We start from the raw sequence: 17,548 nt of genomic DNA, 5'->3' as shown, positions 1-17,548 counted from the left end.
CCCTCCCAGGTTCCCATCTAAACACACAATCCAGACAAAGACTATGACCAAAAAACCAAAGACTTAAAATTCCTTTTCTGAACTTCTATTTCATTCACCTAATTAATTATTTATATAGGAAATGAGCCACAGAAGTCATTAATGGAAATTATTTTGCTCAAGGTCACAGTGCTTATACCAGAGAAATATATATCCTACATCTCATCCCGGTGTTCCAGTCACATCATCTTCATTCCTGCGTGGTTTAGCAAAAATCAGTTTAGAACAAGTAGTTTCTGCACACAGAGAATACCTCTGAGAAGCACCCGAGGTGTGCATGCGTAACACAAGTTCAAGGAAGTAACAGTATTAATAAAGTAACTGCTTCCATTTAGCACCACTGTTCCTTTAAGCACAAACATGAAGCATGTGCTCCCACAAGTGATTGCTCCCAGCCCTCTGGGATCCACCCACGACCAGCTGCAGCCTCCGACATGCTCAGTCTATTCCTCTGAGCAGAAGATAAAAATAACTGCAAGCCTCCCACTCACTTTTGGAAGCCAAGCCCTGCTCGTCATCCCAGCAGGGCGCTGGGTCTCCGCAGGCTGGGTCCTTGGGTACGCAGTGTATCCCCGCAGGGGGAGGAGCGTGTGGCGTGTGTGGGGTGCTGGCGTGTGTGGGCTGCTGGCATGTGTGGGGTGCTGGCGTGTGTGGGGCAGCCCAGTTTGCCCCAGGTGCTCAGCTTCTGGGCTGGGCTCATCCCGTTCCCTGCAGCAGTCACGTTGAGGCTGGTGGCACCTCGCAGAGGCTGACACCCCGCAGCGCCGCAGCCTGCTCGCTGCAGGCAGCAATCCTGGCCTTAGCGGTGGGTAAAGGGCTTCAGATGCGCCTCTGTCCTTCAGAGCATGACCACAGAGTCAGCATTGCTCCGCTGACTACCAGGAAAAGGGTCTCAGCAAGACCCAAGCCAAGGACTTTTGTTCCTCAGTGTGTTACCGAATGTAACGTACCCCAGCAAGTTACTGAAAGGCTGTTAATTTTGAGCCCAGTTCACCAAAGTGCTTATGCAAGTGACTAAGCGAGCAAGACTTTTAAAAATCTGATTTACATCCATTCATCAGACATCCTGCTTTGTCAGCTGTAGACAGGGTTTGCTCCTGGCCTCACTCACCCCAAACAGCGACATAAATAGTTGGGGGAGCACAGTGGGCTGGTACCCCACTCAGCCCAGTGCGTGGGTTGCTGTCCCTGTGGTACACGCATGCTCCGCTGAAGGAGCTCTACCATCGAGATGCAGAGCTGGGAAAGTTTTAGTCTTGACCTGCTTTCTCCACTGAGGCATTTGTCTTCTAGTCACCCATGGAGCTCATCATGAGTCCACTGGAGGAGCAATGCTCTAGCCCAGATCCTTCTAACTGTGGAAGGATCAGGTAACCCTACTTTTAATCCTAAAACTGATTTAAAATGTTGGCAATTTCCACATGCTTCTTTTATTCTTAACAGCCTCCTTTTGGATTTCAGCTCACTAGAACTGAGCAGTGTGAGCTGAACTAGAAGAACATGGAAGCCAAAGCATCTGACTGCCACTGAAGTCTATGGGATTTAGACACTTCTCTGTCCCAAAAGATGGATACAGTTCCATATGTTTTTAGAGTGAAGTTTCTCAACCACTTTTTAGGAAAGGCCTTCCTGACACCACCCAGAAAAAAATCCACAGACCATGTTGTTGTTTCTTTGAGGAACCGAACAAAGAAAAGCAGTACTTGCAATAAAAAAAGAACGAGACTAAACCTTGAATGTTTGCCTGTTACTTCCCGCACCACCACGTAAACACACTTATTTCCTTATCTGCGTGTGAGTGTAAATTTGTTGCTTCTTTTTTCCGGATCATGGACTGATGTCCTTTGAGCCACAAAAGGTTTGCAGGTCAAATAATATTTCTCTATGGCAATTATTACAGAAAGCTGCAAAGAATGAAATTCCTTCTCTGTGACAAGCCATACAGTATTATTTTAAACAATTGTATAGGAGCTTGAAGCAGACATACGATCATATAGAGTGGTTTGGTTAACTTTGTTTTGAAAAGTCTTTTTTGCTTTTTTTGCACTGCTTTCAGGCTTTCAAACTTATACCAGATTTTTCTGTTGCAACAGGGTTTTTTTTCTCAACCAGTCGCAAGAAATTTGACTGTCAGAATCTTGTTTCTGCTGTTAATCTAAGGCACTTTCAAATTATTTGCCCTTCAGGAAGAAACAAGAGAATCTGTCTTTTTAGGTGCCCTGAAATTTTCTTCCAGAAGATTTGCTGCCCCATGAAAACATGGCCAGTACATCTGACCCAGCCGGACCAGATTATGAAGGGCGATTAAAAAAACTCTCAAAGGTCATCGAAGAACTGTGAGAATTGGTCAGAAAGCAGGTGGCCTTCCCCAGTCCAGCGAAGATGAAGGAACAAGCATTTCTTACATCGCTTCCCTCGGGCAGGCTCCGGGTGTCCCGCAGCGCTGCCCCTTATCAGGAGCATTCCTGCCTGCTGTTTGTCACAAACCGGCCGGAGCGGGAGCGCGCAGCCCAGGCAGTGATTCAGTGGTGATGGGGAAGGGCAGGTGGAGCAGGTAAGTCACCTCCAGACAGGAGGGTATAAAAGACACTTGAATTACAGCAGCAGGGCCACTTGCACACCGGGAGCTGTTAGAGGTTACTTGTATTGCCAGACCTTCTGTGTGCTTGGAAGCGAGTCGGGAAGCTACCGGGGAGCTCGAATACCAGGAGGCAGCTTATAAATACAAAAGACCCTGAGCCTAAGACAATCCTCTGGAGAGAAGACTCTTCAGGGGTAGAAATCAAGAGCCCAGAACATGCTTTTCTCCTCCTAAACAGCACTTGAACAGGTATTTATAGACTTTAATCTGCTGTACACCTCTTAACTTGCTGGGTATTCAGTCTCTCTGAGTTAAAGATACCATTAGGGAATCATGCTACAGAACAGTTTTGGCCACTATCTTAACTGCGTACTCTCGTTTGTCTGGTTTTATGGTGTGGAAGTAGGTTTTCTAGGACTTGTTGAGAAGTGAAAAGTACTTAAGTACTTAGTTTTAAATCTGAGTTTACAAGTCTCTCCTGAATGGTTTTGTTATTTACTGATGTTCCCAAAGTTTCTGGAAAGCCCAGGTAAAGAGCTGGGAAAGTGAGGTAAACAGCTGCAGGGTCTGAGGGGATGCAGTGTGACCGTGCAGGTCTGAACAATTGAAGATATTGTCTTATATTAAAAAAAATAAATAAATCATGTGATCATGTAGCGCAGAAAAAAAAAAAAAAGGCCAATAGAAAAACAAAGAAATAAACCCCCCCAGACCCTAACTAATTCTATTGAGATTCCAGACTGCGTGTCTTCATTGGGGCTTTCCAGCTTTAGTGGCCGGCTCTCATTTCGTAGTACAGCAGGAGTGCAAGAGAAACCTTGGTCCCTGCGTTAGCTGCTGCCCAAACCCATTTTTTCTTTCTGAGCATCAGCATTACGGCAACACACCAAAAGACCCAAGCAGCGGGCAGAGGCTGACCTGTCCAGTGCGGCGCAGCGTGAGTTTAAACTGTCTTTCCCATGACTCTGTGCCCTGCTCCTTGTATCTTCCCAGTTTATCTTCCCAGTTTAAGTCAACTACCTGTGTCATGTCTGACCAAGGTGCCTCGTAACACCAAAATATTGATAAAAGTAAGTAGACTCAAAAGTTATTAAAACTAAGAAGCATCTATAGTGTCACGATCATCTGTAGCAAAGGCAAAACATGGGCAAAAGCTTCTATCTTCATTTAAAAGCAACCGTTGTGAGTAAACTTCCTCCAGTTTACTATCACAACACTGCTGTTGCTGTAGCTGTCACGTTACAAACTAGCAAAAACCCCAACAGAACAGCTTTTTCCCACAGGTTACGAAATTACAGTTTGCGCAAGCAAAGGCTCTCTCTTTCTGAGGTTACCAGGTTGCCACTGGTTTTGCTGCTCATCATCTCTGACAAACACTTGAAGCTTGAGGGACTGCAAAGAACTGGGCGTAGGGAATGCAGTTCTGCAAAACAGATTTAGTAAAAAAAAAACCAACCTAACTCAAAACAACTGGGGTTTTCCCTCACCTCTGTGCCAGCTTGGGCTCTGGATTTGTAATTCATCAGCATCTGCCAGATTGTGCTAAAACATGCACGGTGATCTGTAGCCAGAAAAAAATTTTAAAAAAAATTAAAAACCCATCACAACTTGTTGAAATGTGCAGATAGCCTGTGACTGAAAATTTAACTTGAGGAGAGGCTTCACAAAATTTTCTTCATTTAGAATAAGGGAAGAAAAAGAAGGAAGGTTCTTAAAGTTGGTTCCAGCTCCGGCAATGCTAGCTGTGATGGCAGAGGGGGGAATACTTCACTCTTAAATAATGGAGACTTTTTTGGTGCAATGTGAGGAATACGCAGTCTTTCTGATACCTCAAATTAGCTTTCTGTGCTGAGACGTGGAGTCTCTAGTCATGCTGGTGAGCCACTGCTGGAGTGATGGGAGACCTATAATTACAGCAGCAATCTGAACCTTTCTGGCTTGTCATCGGTAAATCTCCCAACACAAAGAATCAAGCCTAGCTAGTTCAGTGACACAGGCTACAAAAATGTTCCCCAGGCACACAGCATCAGGGCCATCGCTGGGAATTTCCTCCAGCTGAACAGTTGCTTTCAGGTAAAAGTGCTTGATAGCTGAAAAGTTGTATATATCTGAATATCTGCATGTATGCGAAGCTGCATGTCTAGCCTAGGGATAACTTGAGTTCAGGGCAACGCTTCGGTTGCTGAAAAGACTGGAGCGCATTGTAAACCAGTTTGCTAGAAGTGGCGTATCAGCCGCTCAGCTCGAGGCTCCTGCCTGCACACCACAACAAAGCAGAGAGCACATGGCAGCACACAGCAAGGCTTGGGCCGTGCTGGCACTGCTCCAGGGCCGAGGACAGGGAGGAACTGTGTTTCCCTAGGGAAACCAGAGCAACAAGGAAACAGCAAAGAATTCCCCTTGCTCTGGCGCCAAGGCCATTTCCTTCAATGTTGCTTTTCTTGCTGTGTCACAGTGACAAGACAGAAATGCTTCTTGTGCTGCTTGGAGTCAAGGATGAAATAAACTTTGCAAGATAAGGTGTTTCCTCACCTCCCTTGGGTTCTCCTTTGATATGGGGGGGGAGTTCAGACCCCGCTGTGGACAGACTAAACCAGGCAGCATCACCGGGTGGTGCCTCGCCTGCCTGCCAGGCATGAACCATGATTCAAGGCACAAAGCTCTGTCAGAGCACATCAAGAAAGATTAACCTCCCCCTCATCACCTCCACAACTGAACAGCGTTATCTGTCTCTTAGGCCTTGCTCATGCTGCCACCATAATATCTGAGTGCCTCCCAGACACTGGGAGACTGCCATAGCGAGGTCCCTGCTTGACCTCATGGAGTCTTCTGCTCTCCTCCCTGCTCAGGTTTCGGCGAGCACCAGCCGGGGTAGGTTTTTGTTGTGTTTTTTCTGCCCAGAGGGAGGCATGTATGGGGAAAGACTGCACCCATCTATAAGCCCATGGGGGTTCTGGTGAAAAGGCTTTGGCTGGATGGTGGATCTCTGCTGGTTGCTTGCTTCTTTGCAGGATGTTTAACTTCACCTTCGGTACGCAGCTTCAAACAGGCTACCTGTGTCATTCTCGTCTCTAGCAGGGATCTCTTCCAGGCTCAGGATGCCGTGGAAGTCACGAACTTGCTCTTTGTTCCTTTTAAGGGGTTACACACAGGCCTGGTGATGGGTGTGTTCAAATTGTTTGAAATGAAGGCTGTGGTTTTCTTCTCTTCTAGAGTCTCCCAGGGCTCTGTTCATTTCCTCGGGCTCCGTCATGTCGTGCTTCACGCAGCTGTGGCACTCCAGCACACCAGACTCCCCCACCAGCCCAGTCCCCACATCTCCAAGTGAAATCCCCATCCCCATCAGCCCCATCGTTGTCACCTCCCCAGGAGATGGCAAGAGGAAGGCAAGGTCCCCAACTGACAAGCCGGGGTCTCCAAACCCAACATCTCCGAAGCCAACCTCCCCTGTTGAGTGTTCCATTTGCTTCAACACCTACGACAATACCTTCAAGACGCCCAAGCTGCTCCAGTGCTCCCACGTGTTCTGCCTGGAGTGCGTGGCCCGCCTGAGCACGGGGCTGCCCCCAAACCAGCCAGAGGACCAGCTCCCCTGCCCCTTCTGCAGGCAGCTGACCAGCATCCCTCAGGAAGGTGCCCCAGCACTGGAGACCAGCAGGGAGCTCCTCGCCACGCTGCCTCCCGAACTCCAGCAGGAGAAGGTGCTCTGGATGGAAGGGACCAAGCTCTGCTGCCGTCAGTCTTCTGACGACCCTGAGAATCCAGACTCGTGTATCTCCATTGACGTTGCCATGAGCAAGCCAGAAAGCCCGGAGGCCCCCCCGGCAGGGTTAGCTGGGAGGCTGTCCCGCTGTGACATGTGCGATGACTGGAAACGCATCGTCCTCCTCTCCGCGTTGATCATCATCCTGTTCTGCATCATTCTGTGGCCAGTCCAGTGTGCCCTGAAGACAGGGAACCTCCGCTGCTTCACAAGGACTGTTGCAATGAGCAGGCCAGAGTATCTTCCCCCTAAACACACCACAGTGGCACCACCAGTGACACAACCCCCCTTCCAGTAGCAGCGAGGCTGCCAGCTCCCTCCCTGCAGCACGCGCGGCCGGCAGGACCAATGCCCCAGGCATGTTCCTTGTTTGCTGGCAGACCCTGTGGCCCACTCCCCACACTCCCCCTGTGCCTGCGCTTGAACACACGCATCCTCCTCCAGGAGTTCTGCCGAAACACTTGCCTGCCAAGCCGTCTCCAGCCCAGGAATGCTCCAAGGAGCTGCCTCAGCATCCTGCTGCCAAGCTCTCCATAGAAACGGAGCCTTCCAAGCAACAGGCAGGTTCCTCGGAGGTTTGCCACGAGTGGCACCGGCACCCACCGTGTGCTGCCTTGGATGGACCCCAGGTGACACTGGGTGCAATTCCTCTAACTCCCTCAGGGAATTAAAGGGCTATTTTTGCAAACTGAAGGATCTACCTGATTATTCCTAAGAGGAGCTGGGAACTGGAGGGTAAAGACATGTCAGAGTCGTATAAGCAGATGAAAATTATCCTTATTCCGCATGCCTGGGACATTTTCCAGGGCATTATTCAGTGCTGGTGGTGCAAATGCTGCCTCCTGCTGACACACCCGGGTCTGTCACCGCTACCCCCTTCCCGGCTGTGCTGCTATTCTGGTGAGCTTTTGAACGGAACAAAGCAGCCTTTCTACCCATTTTTTCCCTAAGATGACGCTTTAAAAAAAAATCACTCATCCCTACCTGGAAAGCGATTTTGAAGGCAGGGGGTGAGCACTGTTAGGACACTGACACAGTGGTACCACCCCGCCCCTCGAGTGACACCATCAGTGAACTTAATTCATACTCACAGACAAACTGTTACCACAACGATAGATGTTCCATCTTTTGAGAGCTTTACCCTCCTAATCTTAACGTGTCAGTATTAAGACACAGGCCAGTTCTTACACTTATATTTTTATTTGATCCAGTGATCTTCTGACAGTGATTAACAAAAGTCTTCATGATGACAGTGGCTTACAATTAAATGTTTTCTATTCAAACACATGGATGTAAGATGGCATTCTATGTAAGTACCATATGTGTATGTATTAAATTATGGTTTTATACAATGCAAGGTGTCAGTTTGTAGCAATTACTCCACATTTCCCTTCCTACCTGCAGCTGGAGGTGTTCGCTTAGCAGCCCCGAGTCCAGCTGCATTCCCAAATCATGGTAGCTACACAGCAGGTGGCATGTCTGTACTCTGGGTCGTACATCAGCTGTCCCAGCGTTGTACAATGCTGCACACATGGGCAGCTTTATCCTGTAAATCCACACTTACTACCATCTAGGTGGTGCTGCCCCAGATGCAACTTCCCTCTGTGTCTACCTGATTTGACCTGACCTGAAAAATGAGAAGCTGCAAAGACTGCTCATCTTTTGCTTCTTCCCAGCTGGATGAAAGTTGCTTCCAGTCTCCGTTTTCAGGAAATCTAATTTGAAATAGAAAAGGCTGAAGCAATGGCAGAAGTAACTCCAGTCTGTTGCTATGCAAAACTCCCGTGGAAAGCCGCTGTGCGCTGTATCTGCAACACCTTTGTTGTTCAGCTGCAGGCTGGTATTATCTGCGCCAGCCATGTGTCTGCAGAAACTACTCCAGGCACTCTTAACAACTTCTGCCAAAGTCACTGGGCTTCACAGGGATTCTCACTTGTATCACCCTGTCCATTCCACTGTGCTTGCCACTGAAGGGATATCTTCACAGGACCAATTTAAACGTGCTCTTGGAAAAAGCGACTCACCAAGACTTAAGGCAGAGAAGGGACTTCCATTTTACCCGAGGTGCGTTTGGGGCTAAGCCCAGCAAACAGACACTAGTGCAGATGAAGTGCTTTGTCATCACATCTTCGTTACCACTCAGCTCCCACTGATGGGACCTAAGGGCAGGGGAGCGGGAAATAACATCTTCAGCCTATAAAATCTATTGTTACGGTGGCAACTGGGCCACAGAGATGTTCCCACAGTTCCAACTGCTCCCAATTGTCTGCCACAGCATCCTTGGGGGGGCTGTCCCTTTGCACCTCCCCTTCTCACTGTGGGCTTGGGAACACAGGCTGAAGGTTTAGCTGGAAGGCAGCTGAACCTCTCGCTCACGCATAACCAAAAGGAAGAGCCAAAGCAAGTGAAAATGGGGCCCTGAGCAGCAGCGTTTGGCGATGGGACACACTGGGGCTGCCCCATTGTCCGCATCAACTGTCAAGTCACTTTCCCAAAAAGTAAACTACTTCAGGAAAAAAAAAACAACACCAAAACAAAACCACCTGCCTTGAGAATATTCAATATTTATTAAAAGTGCAATAAAAATAAACAGTTCTCCTGTCCCTGGGACATGGGACCAGGAAGACCAGCCAGGAAATACAGCCAAGGTACATCATTGTGCTCTTGTTCAACCCCTTCTGCTCAACACTCGGAGCCGGCGCTCCAGGCACTAACACCCCCACCATGCAGCGAGCCCACCTTGTGCCAGGGACCTAGGAGGACCCCAGCATCAGCCCCACGTATGCTCTGGAGGTTCAGGCACTGGCCCTCAGACCCAAGGCTCCCCTCAGAGCACACTTCCAGACACGTGGATCCTGCAGGAAGGGGTTCTTTGGCAGGACTATTTGCAGGCCTTAGGGCTGGAACAGCAGGAAGCACTGGCAGTCACAAGTCAAGACTTATGACCAGAACTGGAATACTCCACTCAGTGACACGCTCATCTTCATAGCGCTGGTCAAGTCACAAACACTCCTACAACACCCTTACTCAGCAGACACAACACTTGCCATATAGTTGCAAGGGAGAAAGAAAAGAGGTCATGCAGCAAGGTAATGCAAGAGCTGCATCAAGCTTAGAGGGGCCCAGCTCAAAAAGTTCAGCTCCGTTAGTATTCGAGGCTGTTACTCACTAGGGGTGGCTAAAAGCACAGCGCACAGCCACAGCTGCTTTCCTGCCCTTCAGCACCCATCAGTTAGGTGAGATTTCACTTAGCTCAGCGCTGAGACCCACACAGCCAGGATGGAGATGCCCACCTCTGTCTCTCAGTTCTGCTATGAAACCCGCGTGCAGAGCGGCTAGCACTCCCAGGCACACACACGCGTCTGCTGTACTACAGCAGCAGGGCTTGCTCGGTGTGCTTTGGCAGGGTTGCATAGAAATCTAGAACCAGTACAGCCAAAAGGAAGTGTGAGAAGAGAACGAACAGAGGTGCAAATACCTGGGTCCAGGCAGTGCTCTCTATTTCTCACACTCACAGGCAGCAAAGTTACTCCAGGATTTAGTCTAAAAACACTTAGAAATGATTGACCTAATGAAAACATTGAAGTGTACTAACATTTTACTAACACCCTAAGTGGGCAACCCTGGAAAAGCTCCTAAGCAAATAGTTGTTTCCATTCCTTTTAACAATTTGTATGTAAAAAATAAGAATCTTAAATTAAAAAAAAAAAAATTAAACTGAGCTTTGATGCCCTAATGAATGTCCAGAGGCACTTCCACATAAATATCAACCTACTGATACAGGGGAGAATGGGAGAAGATCCTTCTCACGAATAAGTTAGGTCAAGGCACGTTCTTAGGCGCAGACTCTGCTTGCTTCTTACAGTCAGCTTCTTCCTCGCTGAATCCAAGGTGCTTGGGGAAGGCAAGATGGGCAAAAAAAATTGTCTGCAACTGCAGAACTTGGGAAGGGTGGACGTAAACACTGTAAATCCTGCATTCCAAAAAACAAGAAGGAAGAAGGGTGGCAGGGTTTATAACTGGGAGAAAAGTGCATTGATAAGGCTACAGAGCTGAGACACTCCCAGCGTGTGAAGTCTTTCCTATTTGTTTGCATACAGTCTTGTTCTCCGAGTCTGACAGCCTCCTAACGTAACAGTCCAAAAAAACAGATCTCCCCCCACCCTGGTAACATTATAAATGTGTTTCCCTGTTCAGGTCCCGTTTTGCCATTCCCCCCTGTTCTCTGCCACAGCCACATTGTAGAATCACGCAAACATTTAGGTCGGAAAAGACCTTTAAGACCATCGAGTCCAACCGTTAACCTGGGACTGCCAAGTCCACCACTAAACATGTCCCTAAGTACAACGTCTTCAGGCTCCATCAGCTTTCATCAAAGCATAGCTGCCTTCCCTGATGCAGGCAGAGCCACGGAGGTCTGCATAAGCTGAGCTGAAGAGGAGGTAGGTCAAATGCAATGTAAACAGACTACGGTGACGCTCTCAGTTAATCAAGGGAAGCATTCCTACCTGTACAGCCTCCATACAGCTCACCTCCAGCTCCTTTATCGCCCTGTATTACTCATCCCTGAAACCTTTGGGCTTTTGATGTTAAGGTTCTCGTAGACGGAAGCTGACTCATCGTCAACCCTGTCAATAAACAAAGCCTTGTTATTAACAGCCTCACGGCTCTGGATCTTTTCCCAGAAGCAGGTGGCCAGTGGGAAGCGGGTAATGGCACAGCCAAGCTCCCTTTTTCCCTCCCAGCCTTGTAGATAGGATGACATCGGGGCACCCACTGTTCTCAAGCCCTGTTTTCTCTCCCCCTGGCCAGGCCACCCCTCCTAGGTTCAAATACAGCTTGGGGATGGAGCCTTGGACCTTCCCCCACGTCAGCCTTTCAAGGATGCAAAGTTCTTGCAGGATAGCGGATACAGTTCCCGGTGTTCCCTACTCCTACCTTCTCTACATATCCAATTTCTCTGGATTTTCTAAAGTGTAATGGGAGGAGAGGACGGCACCAAAGGCCAGAGCCAAGTACCCCTCAAGCAGGTTTGGCACCCAAGGGTGAACTCCCGGGGGCTCTCTGGAGCCGACCGTACCAGCCCAGCAGAGCTCTCCATGCTCGGCTCAGTCCTTGCCCCCATCATTTATTCTGAGTTGCAGTTTCAAAGTTGGGCATTTTAAACACGGCACAAACATTCCTAGAGCCCAGCGGGGAAGATCTCAGCTGGCCAGACCCCACAGGAAGGTTCACAACACCAGCGAAGGATCCAGAGTTGCCTTTAGCGCTGCATGAGAACAAGGTCTTTGCAGTTACTAACACACTGGGTGCAGTATGCAGGAGCCACCAGCACTCCAGCGGTGACCAAATGCCCAGAGAAGAACGTGTGACATCTCCTTTTGCTCTCCTCGTTTCAGTCGCATTTTTCATTCTGCGTGAGTCTAGCAACAGCATTTCTGCCTCCACTCTAACACCCGCTCCTCTGCTCCTGCCTAGTTCAAAACCAAATATGCAATTTCAAGGTGCCCAAAATCTCTTGTTATTACGTGTGACACACACCCCTACCCACTCACCTTCAACTTATAACCTCTCTTATCACTCACTGGTATCCCATTACTTGGGGCAAGAGGGAAGAACAGTGTGAGGTGTTTTATCTCTGCTTCTGTAAGGCACTCATGCTCCTTACTTAGCACATGCTCCCTCTCCACATGGGTGTGAATCCACCTCCCTCTGCTCTGCTCTCTTCCCGTCTTACTTCAGATTTTGCTATGAAAGTCCCTCAGTGGCAGTAGCACAGTTTCACTCGCTACCTGATTCTCCCAAGGCAAGGATATCGGGCTCGATTTCCTCCTCTCCTTTCCAGAAGCGTGGCACACAGGCAAGGTGCGCTGCCACCAGCCCTGATGATGGGGCGGTGGGGTCACCCCTCCATGCTTAGCCTTTCCCGTACGATACCCAGCAACTGGCCAGGTTTCAGGTATGGGAGAGGCAGGCTGGCAACAGATAAATACTGGGGCCTTTGCTCAAGCTGTTCTGTCTACTGCTGCAAGAGTTCTTAGCCCTGGGAGAGACGCTCAGCTTACACAGCCTGGGTCCGTGGTGAAGGGGGCTGCCCTTTGGCTCTGCCTTTTTCCATAGGAGAGTAGCCGATATTCAAGTAATCGCGCTCTTTCCTTTTATTCCTCTGGAAGAGAAAGCAAAGACAATAAAATCCCACTCAACGCAGATATAGAAGAAAGGTGCTGTATGCCAGCAGGGGACCAGTGGGTGTGGATTTATTTCCACGTGTTCAGGGCAGCATTGCAGCCCCAGGCAGATGGTGGGAGTGGAAGCGGTGCTTGGTGTGGGCCAACTTCTGCCCTTGCTTTTCCAACCAAGCCCAAGAGGACTCACCTGTTCTTCTTCCAACCTCTTCTGCTCAGCCTCAATGTACTGCTGAACAGCCATGTAAACAAACTTGTACTGTGCCTCCGTCTGCACCATGCCCGAACGCTGCCTGCGTACCATCTGGATAGTTTTGGGGATGTCGATATCGCAGTCCAAACCTGCCCAAGAGCGACAAGGTGAGGCTTAGGGAATGGGAATTAGATTGAACTTTGAAAGCTTTCAGTATCTCGCTGCACACAGTGTCAGCGAAGTCCCAGAATACTGTGAAAGGATTTGGTGCATCTCTATGCCTAGGACACTTCCCCCCCCCCCCCCCCCCCCCCCTTTTCACTTTTATCCCTGCCAGAGCACCTTGAAGTATGCATGGCTGAGGCAGGACTGACTTGCTTGGAGCAAGGGGAGTGAAGGGGAATTAGGTCTTTGCTGCAGCAACTTCCTGCAGATCCAGACATACCCCCTTGCACGGTTTATGAAATAGATACAACCGCTGCTGAAGAGGGTCCACCTGCCTCAAGGCTCCCAGGCCAGACCCAGAGATATTACAGAGAGTTCCACAACAGCTCTACAATTTCAGGGAAGGGTGACAGCCCTTCTACACAGAAGAGCCTGGGGGACTTTTTTCTAAAAGGGCTAATGGAGTCACACCCTTATGGAAGCTGTGTGCCCCCACCCTGCTCTCAATAAAAGAGGGCTGTCCAGGAGACCTTGAAATCCTGGCCCCACTGATACCAAGGAGAAGACTCTCCGGTGCTGTGTTGCTGAAAGCACCTCCCTTGCTAGAGGGCTGCCCACGTGCATGCCCATTTGGAGAGGGTTCACATTTCATTACGTTACAGCTCCGTTTCTTAGCCCGCAGAGAAACAGGGAACTGGGCACAGTGCAAAAGCCCTTCTCACCCTGCGTTCAGGTTAAGCCCACTGTTGCCCAGACAAGTCAAACCCACTGATCAGAGATCACGTACCCACTGCTTGCACAAGAGCAGGGTTATCCCGTAACTGGTCAGAGCAAGGCAAATGGTGAAACCCATGAGACAGACCAGGAGACATACCTTGCCGGTGAATAATATCCACCAGAATATCTATCACTATGATGGTGCCTGTGCGTCCTATTCCAGCACTGGAAAGAGAAAAGAAAAAAAAAAAAAAGTCACTGCAGGAAGAAACGTTCCCCAGAGTTAGTCATCTCAGCTCCCACACACGCCTGGTCCATCCTGGGCAGGTTTGGCATGGCTGCTATGAGATGAGCCCAGCCAAATGCCAACCATTACGAGATCAGAGTTGAGCAGGCTGCACCAGAGCTACCAACTCCAGATCAGGCCTGCTCTATCACCAGCAAGGCTCTGGAGGAGGGCTGTATTTTCCCACGTGTATACTTCTATCCCAATTGCCTACCATCAGCTAACGTGATGACCCAGCTGCAGGTGTAACAAAAAAAAAAAAAAAAAAAAAAGCACGACACATTTCGATTACCCATCCCCACTGCAGTGCCCCTGTGCTGACAGCCCACTGGTTCGTACCTGCAGTGCACTATGATCGGCCCCGTGTCTGGAATGCTTCGCTGTGCCCGATTCACTTGGTCCAGAAAGCTCAAAACCCCTCCTGGTTCATTGGGCACCCCATGGTCTGGCCAGCTAAAATACTGATAGTGCTTCACCAGTCTCGGGCACTCATCCTGCAGGGAGCAGAGACCCACCACCTAGTCAGAAACCCCCTCCTCCTACCAGGAGGCTTCTCCTTCATTTCTTATTTCTCAAACCTGGGGCAAAAAATGGCCCAGAAATTCAGCAGTGGGACCATTAAGTGAAAAAATAATGATAAAACGGCCAAACTGAAACGCCACAGCTCCCTCCCCGGGGGTTCCAGCCCCGGCACGTTCCCAGCACACAGTCAGACAGCTGCAGAGGACTCACCTTGTCGGTCCGCACGATCTCCAGCTCCCGAAGGTAGTAGCCCTGGGCTTCCCGCTCGCTCACGTTCCGCACACAGATGCACCCGTACTCCTTGGTGCAACCCTTGTCCGGCCAGTAGCGGAAGCATTTGTTCTGCAGCAACACCAGAGAGCTGCTGGTTAGTGGAGACCGGGGAGCTGGAGGATGAACCCTCAGCACCTGGCGCAGGGGTGCTGCTGCACTCAAAGGGTGTGTGACCCCAGTGCAGACATTTAAAGCGGCCACACACAGAGCGTTTCCTTTGAACCGGGGCTGTACCCCAAAGGGCTGTTCCTATAGGAAGGACGCGATGCCTAGGGGGATCTCCCTCCCCAGAGTGATCTTCCTCCTCGCCTAGCCCCTGCCTCAGGCAGGCATCGCTGTGCCAAAGGCATAGTCCTGACACACTGCACCAACGGAGCTGTTGGTCTGGTCATCGCCTAATTCCTGAGGCCAGTTTCCATCCTAAGGGCCTACACGGTCTTCCTATACCCCTCCTGTCCTCCAGCCCACCCCCCCTTTGCTATAGTGACTTTGCCAATGCAAAAGAAGGTATGCGAGTAGCGCTACCTTTATCTCATGGCTGCACAAGGCTGTTGCAAGCACAGCCCCCACCTCATTCCTAAGCAGAGCAGCTAGTGCCAATCACAGTTAGCTCCTCTCTTTTCTAGGGACGGCTGTTCTGATAAATGGCTCTGTATGGAATTTCACTGTATTCTTTGGCCCCCACCAACCCACTCCTAGTGAAATGCACACAGGTGGTACACAGATAGGCTGTAGAATTACTTTTGTTCCTCACACAGCTTGCAACACCCCCCCTCCCCCCCCACTTTCCAGCTTGCTGTAACAGGCACGATGCTTTCTCTCTCTCTGTCACCTGCAATTCCCTAGAGCCTTGAAGCAAGTCATGCAAGGGGCACCCCATTAATATTTACAGGGCTGGGGAGGCTGCACAGAGCAAAGCGGTATGTTTCTTTCATGAAGAGCTAAAGCAACATTACAAGACAGAGGAGAAATGAAACGAAAGCCCGCCAGAGACAACTTAACCGAACACTATAGTACTAGCAGCAGGTAACTTTCAGGCTTGGGGACAGCACCCTACGAGTGCTCACCCTGCCCCGCTCCACCTCCTTAGTTGTCATGACAATGACGTGACTGTTCTCTTGATACACCATGGCCCAGAAGTCATTCACAGTTGTCTGCAGGCAGCCCTGGGTGGCTATATAGATCTTGCAGTGCTCAGAGTTCCTTCCATCTTCAGGGATGCTCTGAGGACCAAAGAAGAAGGGCAAAAAGCCAGCAATGCTGGAGTGAGGAATTGAGAATTGCTTTAGTGCACCTTCAGCAGCAAAATCTGCCCACCTTGCCATGCAGGATTTCTGAGCTAGCTGATTTTCCTCAGCAGACCTGCAGACATGAACCCCTCTCATCACCAGCTTCAACAGAGTCGCCAGAAAAGTGCTCTGCCTGCCTCCAGGGACCTTTACGCTGCTGTACCGCACATTCCTGTGCCACAGCCCCTTGCCAGCAGGCAGCTGCACAAGGTGCAGGTGGATGTGGCTGCAGTGAAGCCACCTGAAGGTTGCCCAAAGGCTGGTGCTTAAGTGCCAGAGCAGCACTGCTGGAAATACAGCTTCAAGCAGCAATTAGCTTACAGATGACAATTATAATTTGACCTTAGAGACAATGTTCAATGACATAAGAGTCTTGGTCGATCCTCTAGGACCTCCTTAACAGGTAAGGAAAGGAGTGGATTAAGATAAACTCTCAGCCAGGGACAAACAGGACATTGTAGAATGATGAGATCCCTTGGGATACAATAAGAAAAATCCAGCGTTTGGCCTGGACCCAGTGAAAAATACTGGTCCTGACAGTCCACTCCCTTAAGACTGACACCATTACGGCACTTACCCACCAGAAACACAGCAAGGGGCTGAAGACAGCCCCCACATGGTGTCTTCCCTCTCCCAAGTACCTTGATGTAGTTGGCATTGATGTAGTCTGACCCAGGCACGCTCTCATCTACATCTCGGAGTGCCACCCGTGTGGTATCAACTGAAGGAGAAGAGAGTCCGGAATGAACACAGGAACACATCACACACACAGGAGCACGGGTGGGCTTTGCTGCAGAGTGGTCACAGTGGCTTCCAGCGAGGGCTCCCGTAAGGCTCTTACTATGAAGTCACATGGGCAACTACTGCAGAAGAGGGCATAAAATGCTCTCCTGGTGACACTCGGCAGTACTCCACACCACCTGGCTCACAGTAACTTGGTGGACATCAGCAAATACGCAGTGTTGCAGGCTAACCTGAGCTCAAGTTTTCCTGTATTTCCTTTGGAGGCTCTAGCTTGCTCTATAGGATTTTTGAACTACACTTGGGCTCTGAAGCATATTTAGACTCACTGCTAAATTGCTCTCCTCTCTTTGTGCTGTTTTCCACGCAAAAGGGAAGGACGAGGTTAGAAAGGGGATGACGAACACCGTGAGCTAACTGGACCGCTCCACTAGGACAGGATACAGCTCTTTCTGATTCAGCTAGGATCAGAAAGCTCTGCAGGGTTACCCAGCCCCAGAGAAGGATGCAGAAACCGTCGTGAAAAAAAAAACGAAACCGCTATTCAGTTCGTCCTTACAGGGAAGGATGTTCTTGTAGCGATTCTTAGCCTTGTTCTCTGGTCGCTGTCCCTCCTTCCTGGGGTAAAGGAGCTTGCACTCTTGCTGCTGCAGCATCTGTGGAGCAGAATACAAAAGAACAAACTATTCTGGGCAGACAAGGGGAGTCAGAAGCAAGGGAAGGGCTATTTCCACTAGCTGCTTGGCTTCCTAATGCGGAGAAGAGCAAAGGGAATGCTGACAGGAAGGGAAGGG

At 49.7% G+C, this 17,548-nt stretch overlaps 2 protein-coding genes and 1 long non-coding RNA gene across 3 annotated transcripts in view; 2 read left to right on the top strand and 1 right to left on the bottom strand.

Annotated features, from left to right (window-relative positions):
- Positions 1 to 462: 462 nt before the first annotated feature.
- Positions 463 to 1,936, top strand: LOC130146787 (uncharacterized). The gene is made up of 3 exons (XR_008821015.1): positions 463 to 596; positions 1,333 to 1,409; positions 1,501 to 1,936. It is a non-coding gene; the product is annotated as an uncharacterized LOC130146787 (long non-coding RNA).
- Positions 1,937 to 5,439: 3,503 nt separating this feature from the next.
- On the top strand, positions 5,440 to 6,681 carry RNF223 (ring finger protein 223). Its single transcript, XM_056333284.1, has 2 exons — positions 5,440 to 5,491; positions 5,834 to 6,681. The coding sequence occupies exons 1-2, from the start codon at positions 5,440 to 5,442 to the stop codon at positions 6,679 to 6,681; spliced, it is 900 nt and encodes a 299-aa protein (XP_056189259.1).
- Positions 6,682 to 8,927: 2,246 nt separating this feature from the next.
- Positions 8,928 to 17,548, bottom strand: part of LOC130146314 (tyrosine-protein phosphatase non-receptor type 11-like) — a 57,995-nt gene continuing 49,374 nt past the window's right edge. The window contains exons 7-16 of the mRNA XM_056332347.1: positions 17,314 to 17,410; positions 16,655 to 16,734; positions 15,792 to 15,947; positions 14,662 to 14,793; positions 14,269 to 14,423; positions 13,801 to 13,868; positions 12,759 to 12,910; positions 12,449 to 12,549; positions 10,892 to 11,011; positions 8,928 to 10,356 (exon numbers count right to left, since the gene is read on the bottom strand). Coding sequence (XP_056188322.1) covers positions 10,927 to 11,011; positions 12,449 to 12,549; positions 12,759 to 12,910; positions 13,801 to 13,868; positions 14,269 to 14,423; positions 14,662 to 14,793; positions 15,792 to 15,947; positions 16,655 to 16,734; positions 17,314 to 17,410 — 1,026 coding nt within the window. The 3' untranslated portion in view covers positions 8,928 to 10,356; positions 10,892 to 10,926. The remainder of the gene's footprint in view (positions 10,357 to 10,891; positions 11,012 to 12,448; positions 12,550 to 12,758; positions 12,911 to 13,800; positions 13,869 to 14,268; positions 14,424 to 14,661; positions 14,794 to 15,791; positions 15,948 to 16,654; positions 16,735 to 17,313; positions 17,411 to 17,548) is intronic.

This window comes from Falco biarmicus, chromosome 3, assembly GCF_023638135.1.
Source record: "Falco biarmicus isolate bFalBia1 chromosome 3, bFalBia1.pri, whole genome shotgun sequence".
In the NCBI taxonomy this organism is placed as follows: Eukaryota; Metazoa; Chordata; class Aves; order Falconiformes; family Falconidae; genus Falco; species Falco biarmicus.
The sequence above is the reverse complement of the archived record's forward strand: the minus strand, read 5'-3'. Positions and strand labels throughout refer to the sequence as shown.

Excerpts from the sequence above, each read along its gene's own strand:
- RNF223 (XM_056333284.1), top strand. The coding sequence starts at position 5,440 with ATGGAGTCTTCTGCTCTCCTCCCTGCTCAGGTTTCGGCGAGCACCAGC. Across the intron at positions 5,492-5,833 it reads TTCGGCGAGCACCAGCCGGG|AGTCTCCCAGGGCTCTGTTC; the intron begins GTAGGTTTTTGT and ends CTTCTCTTCTAG.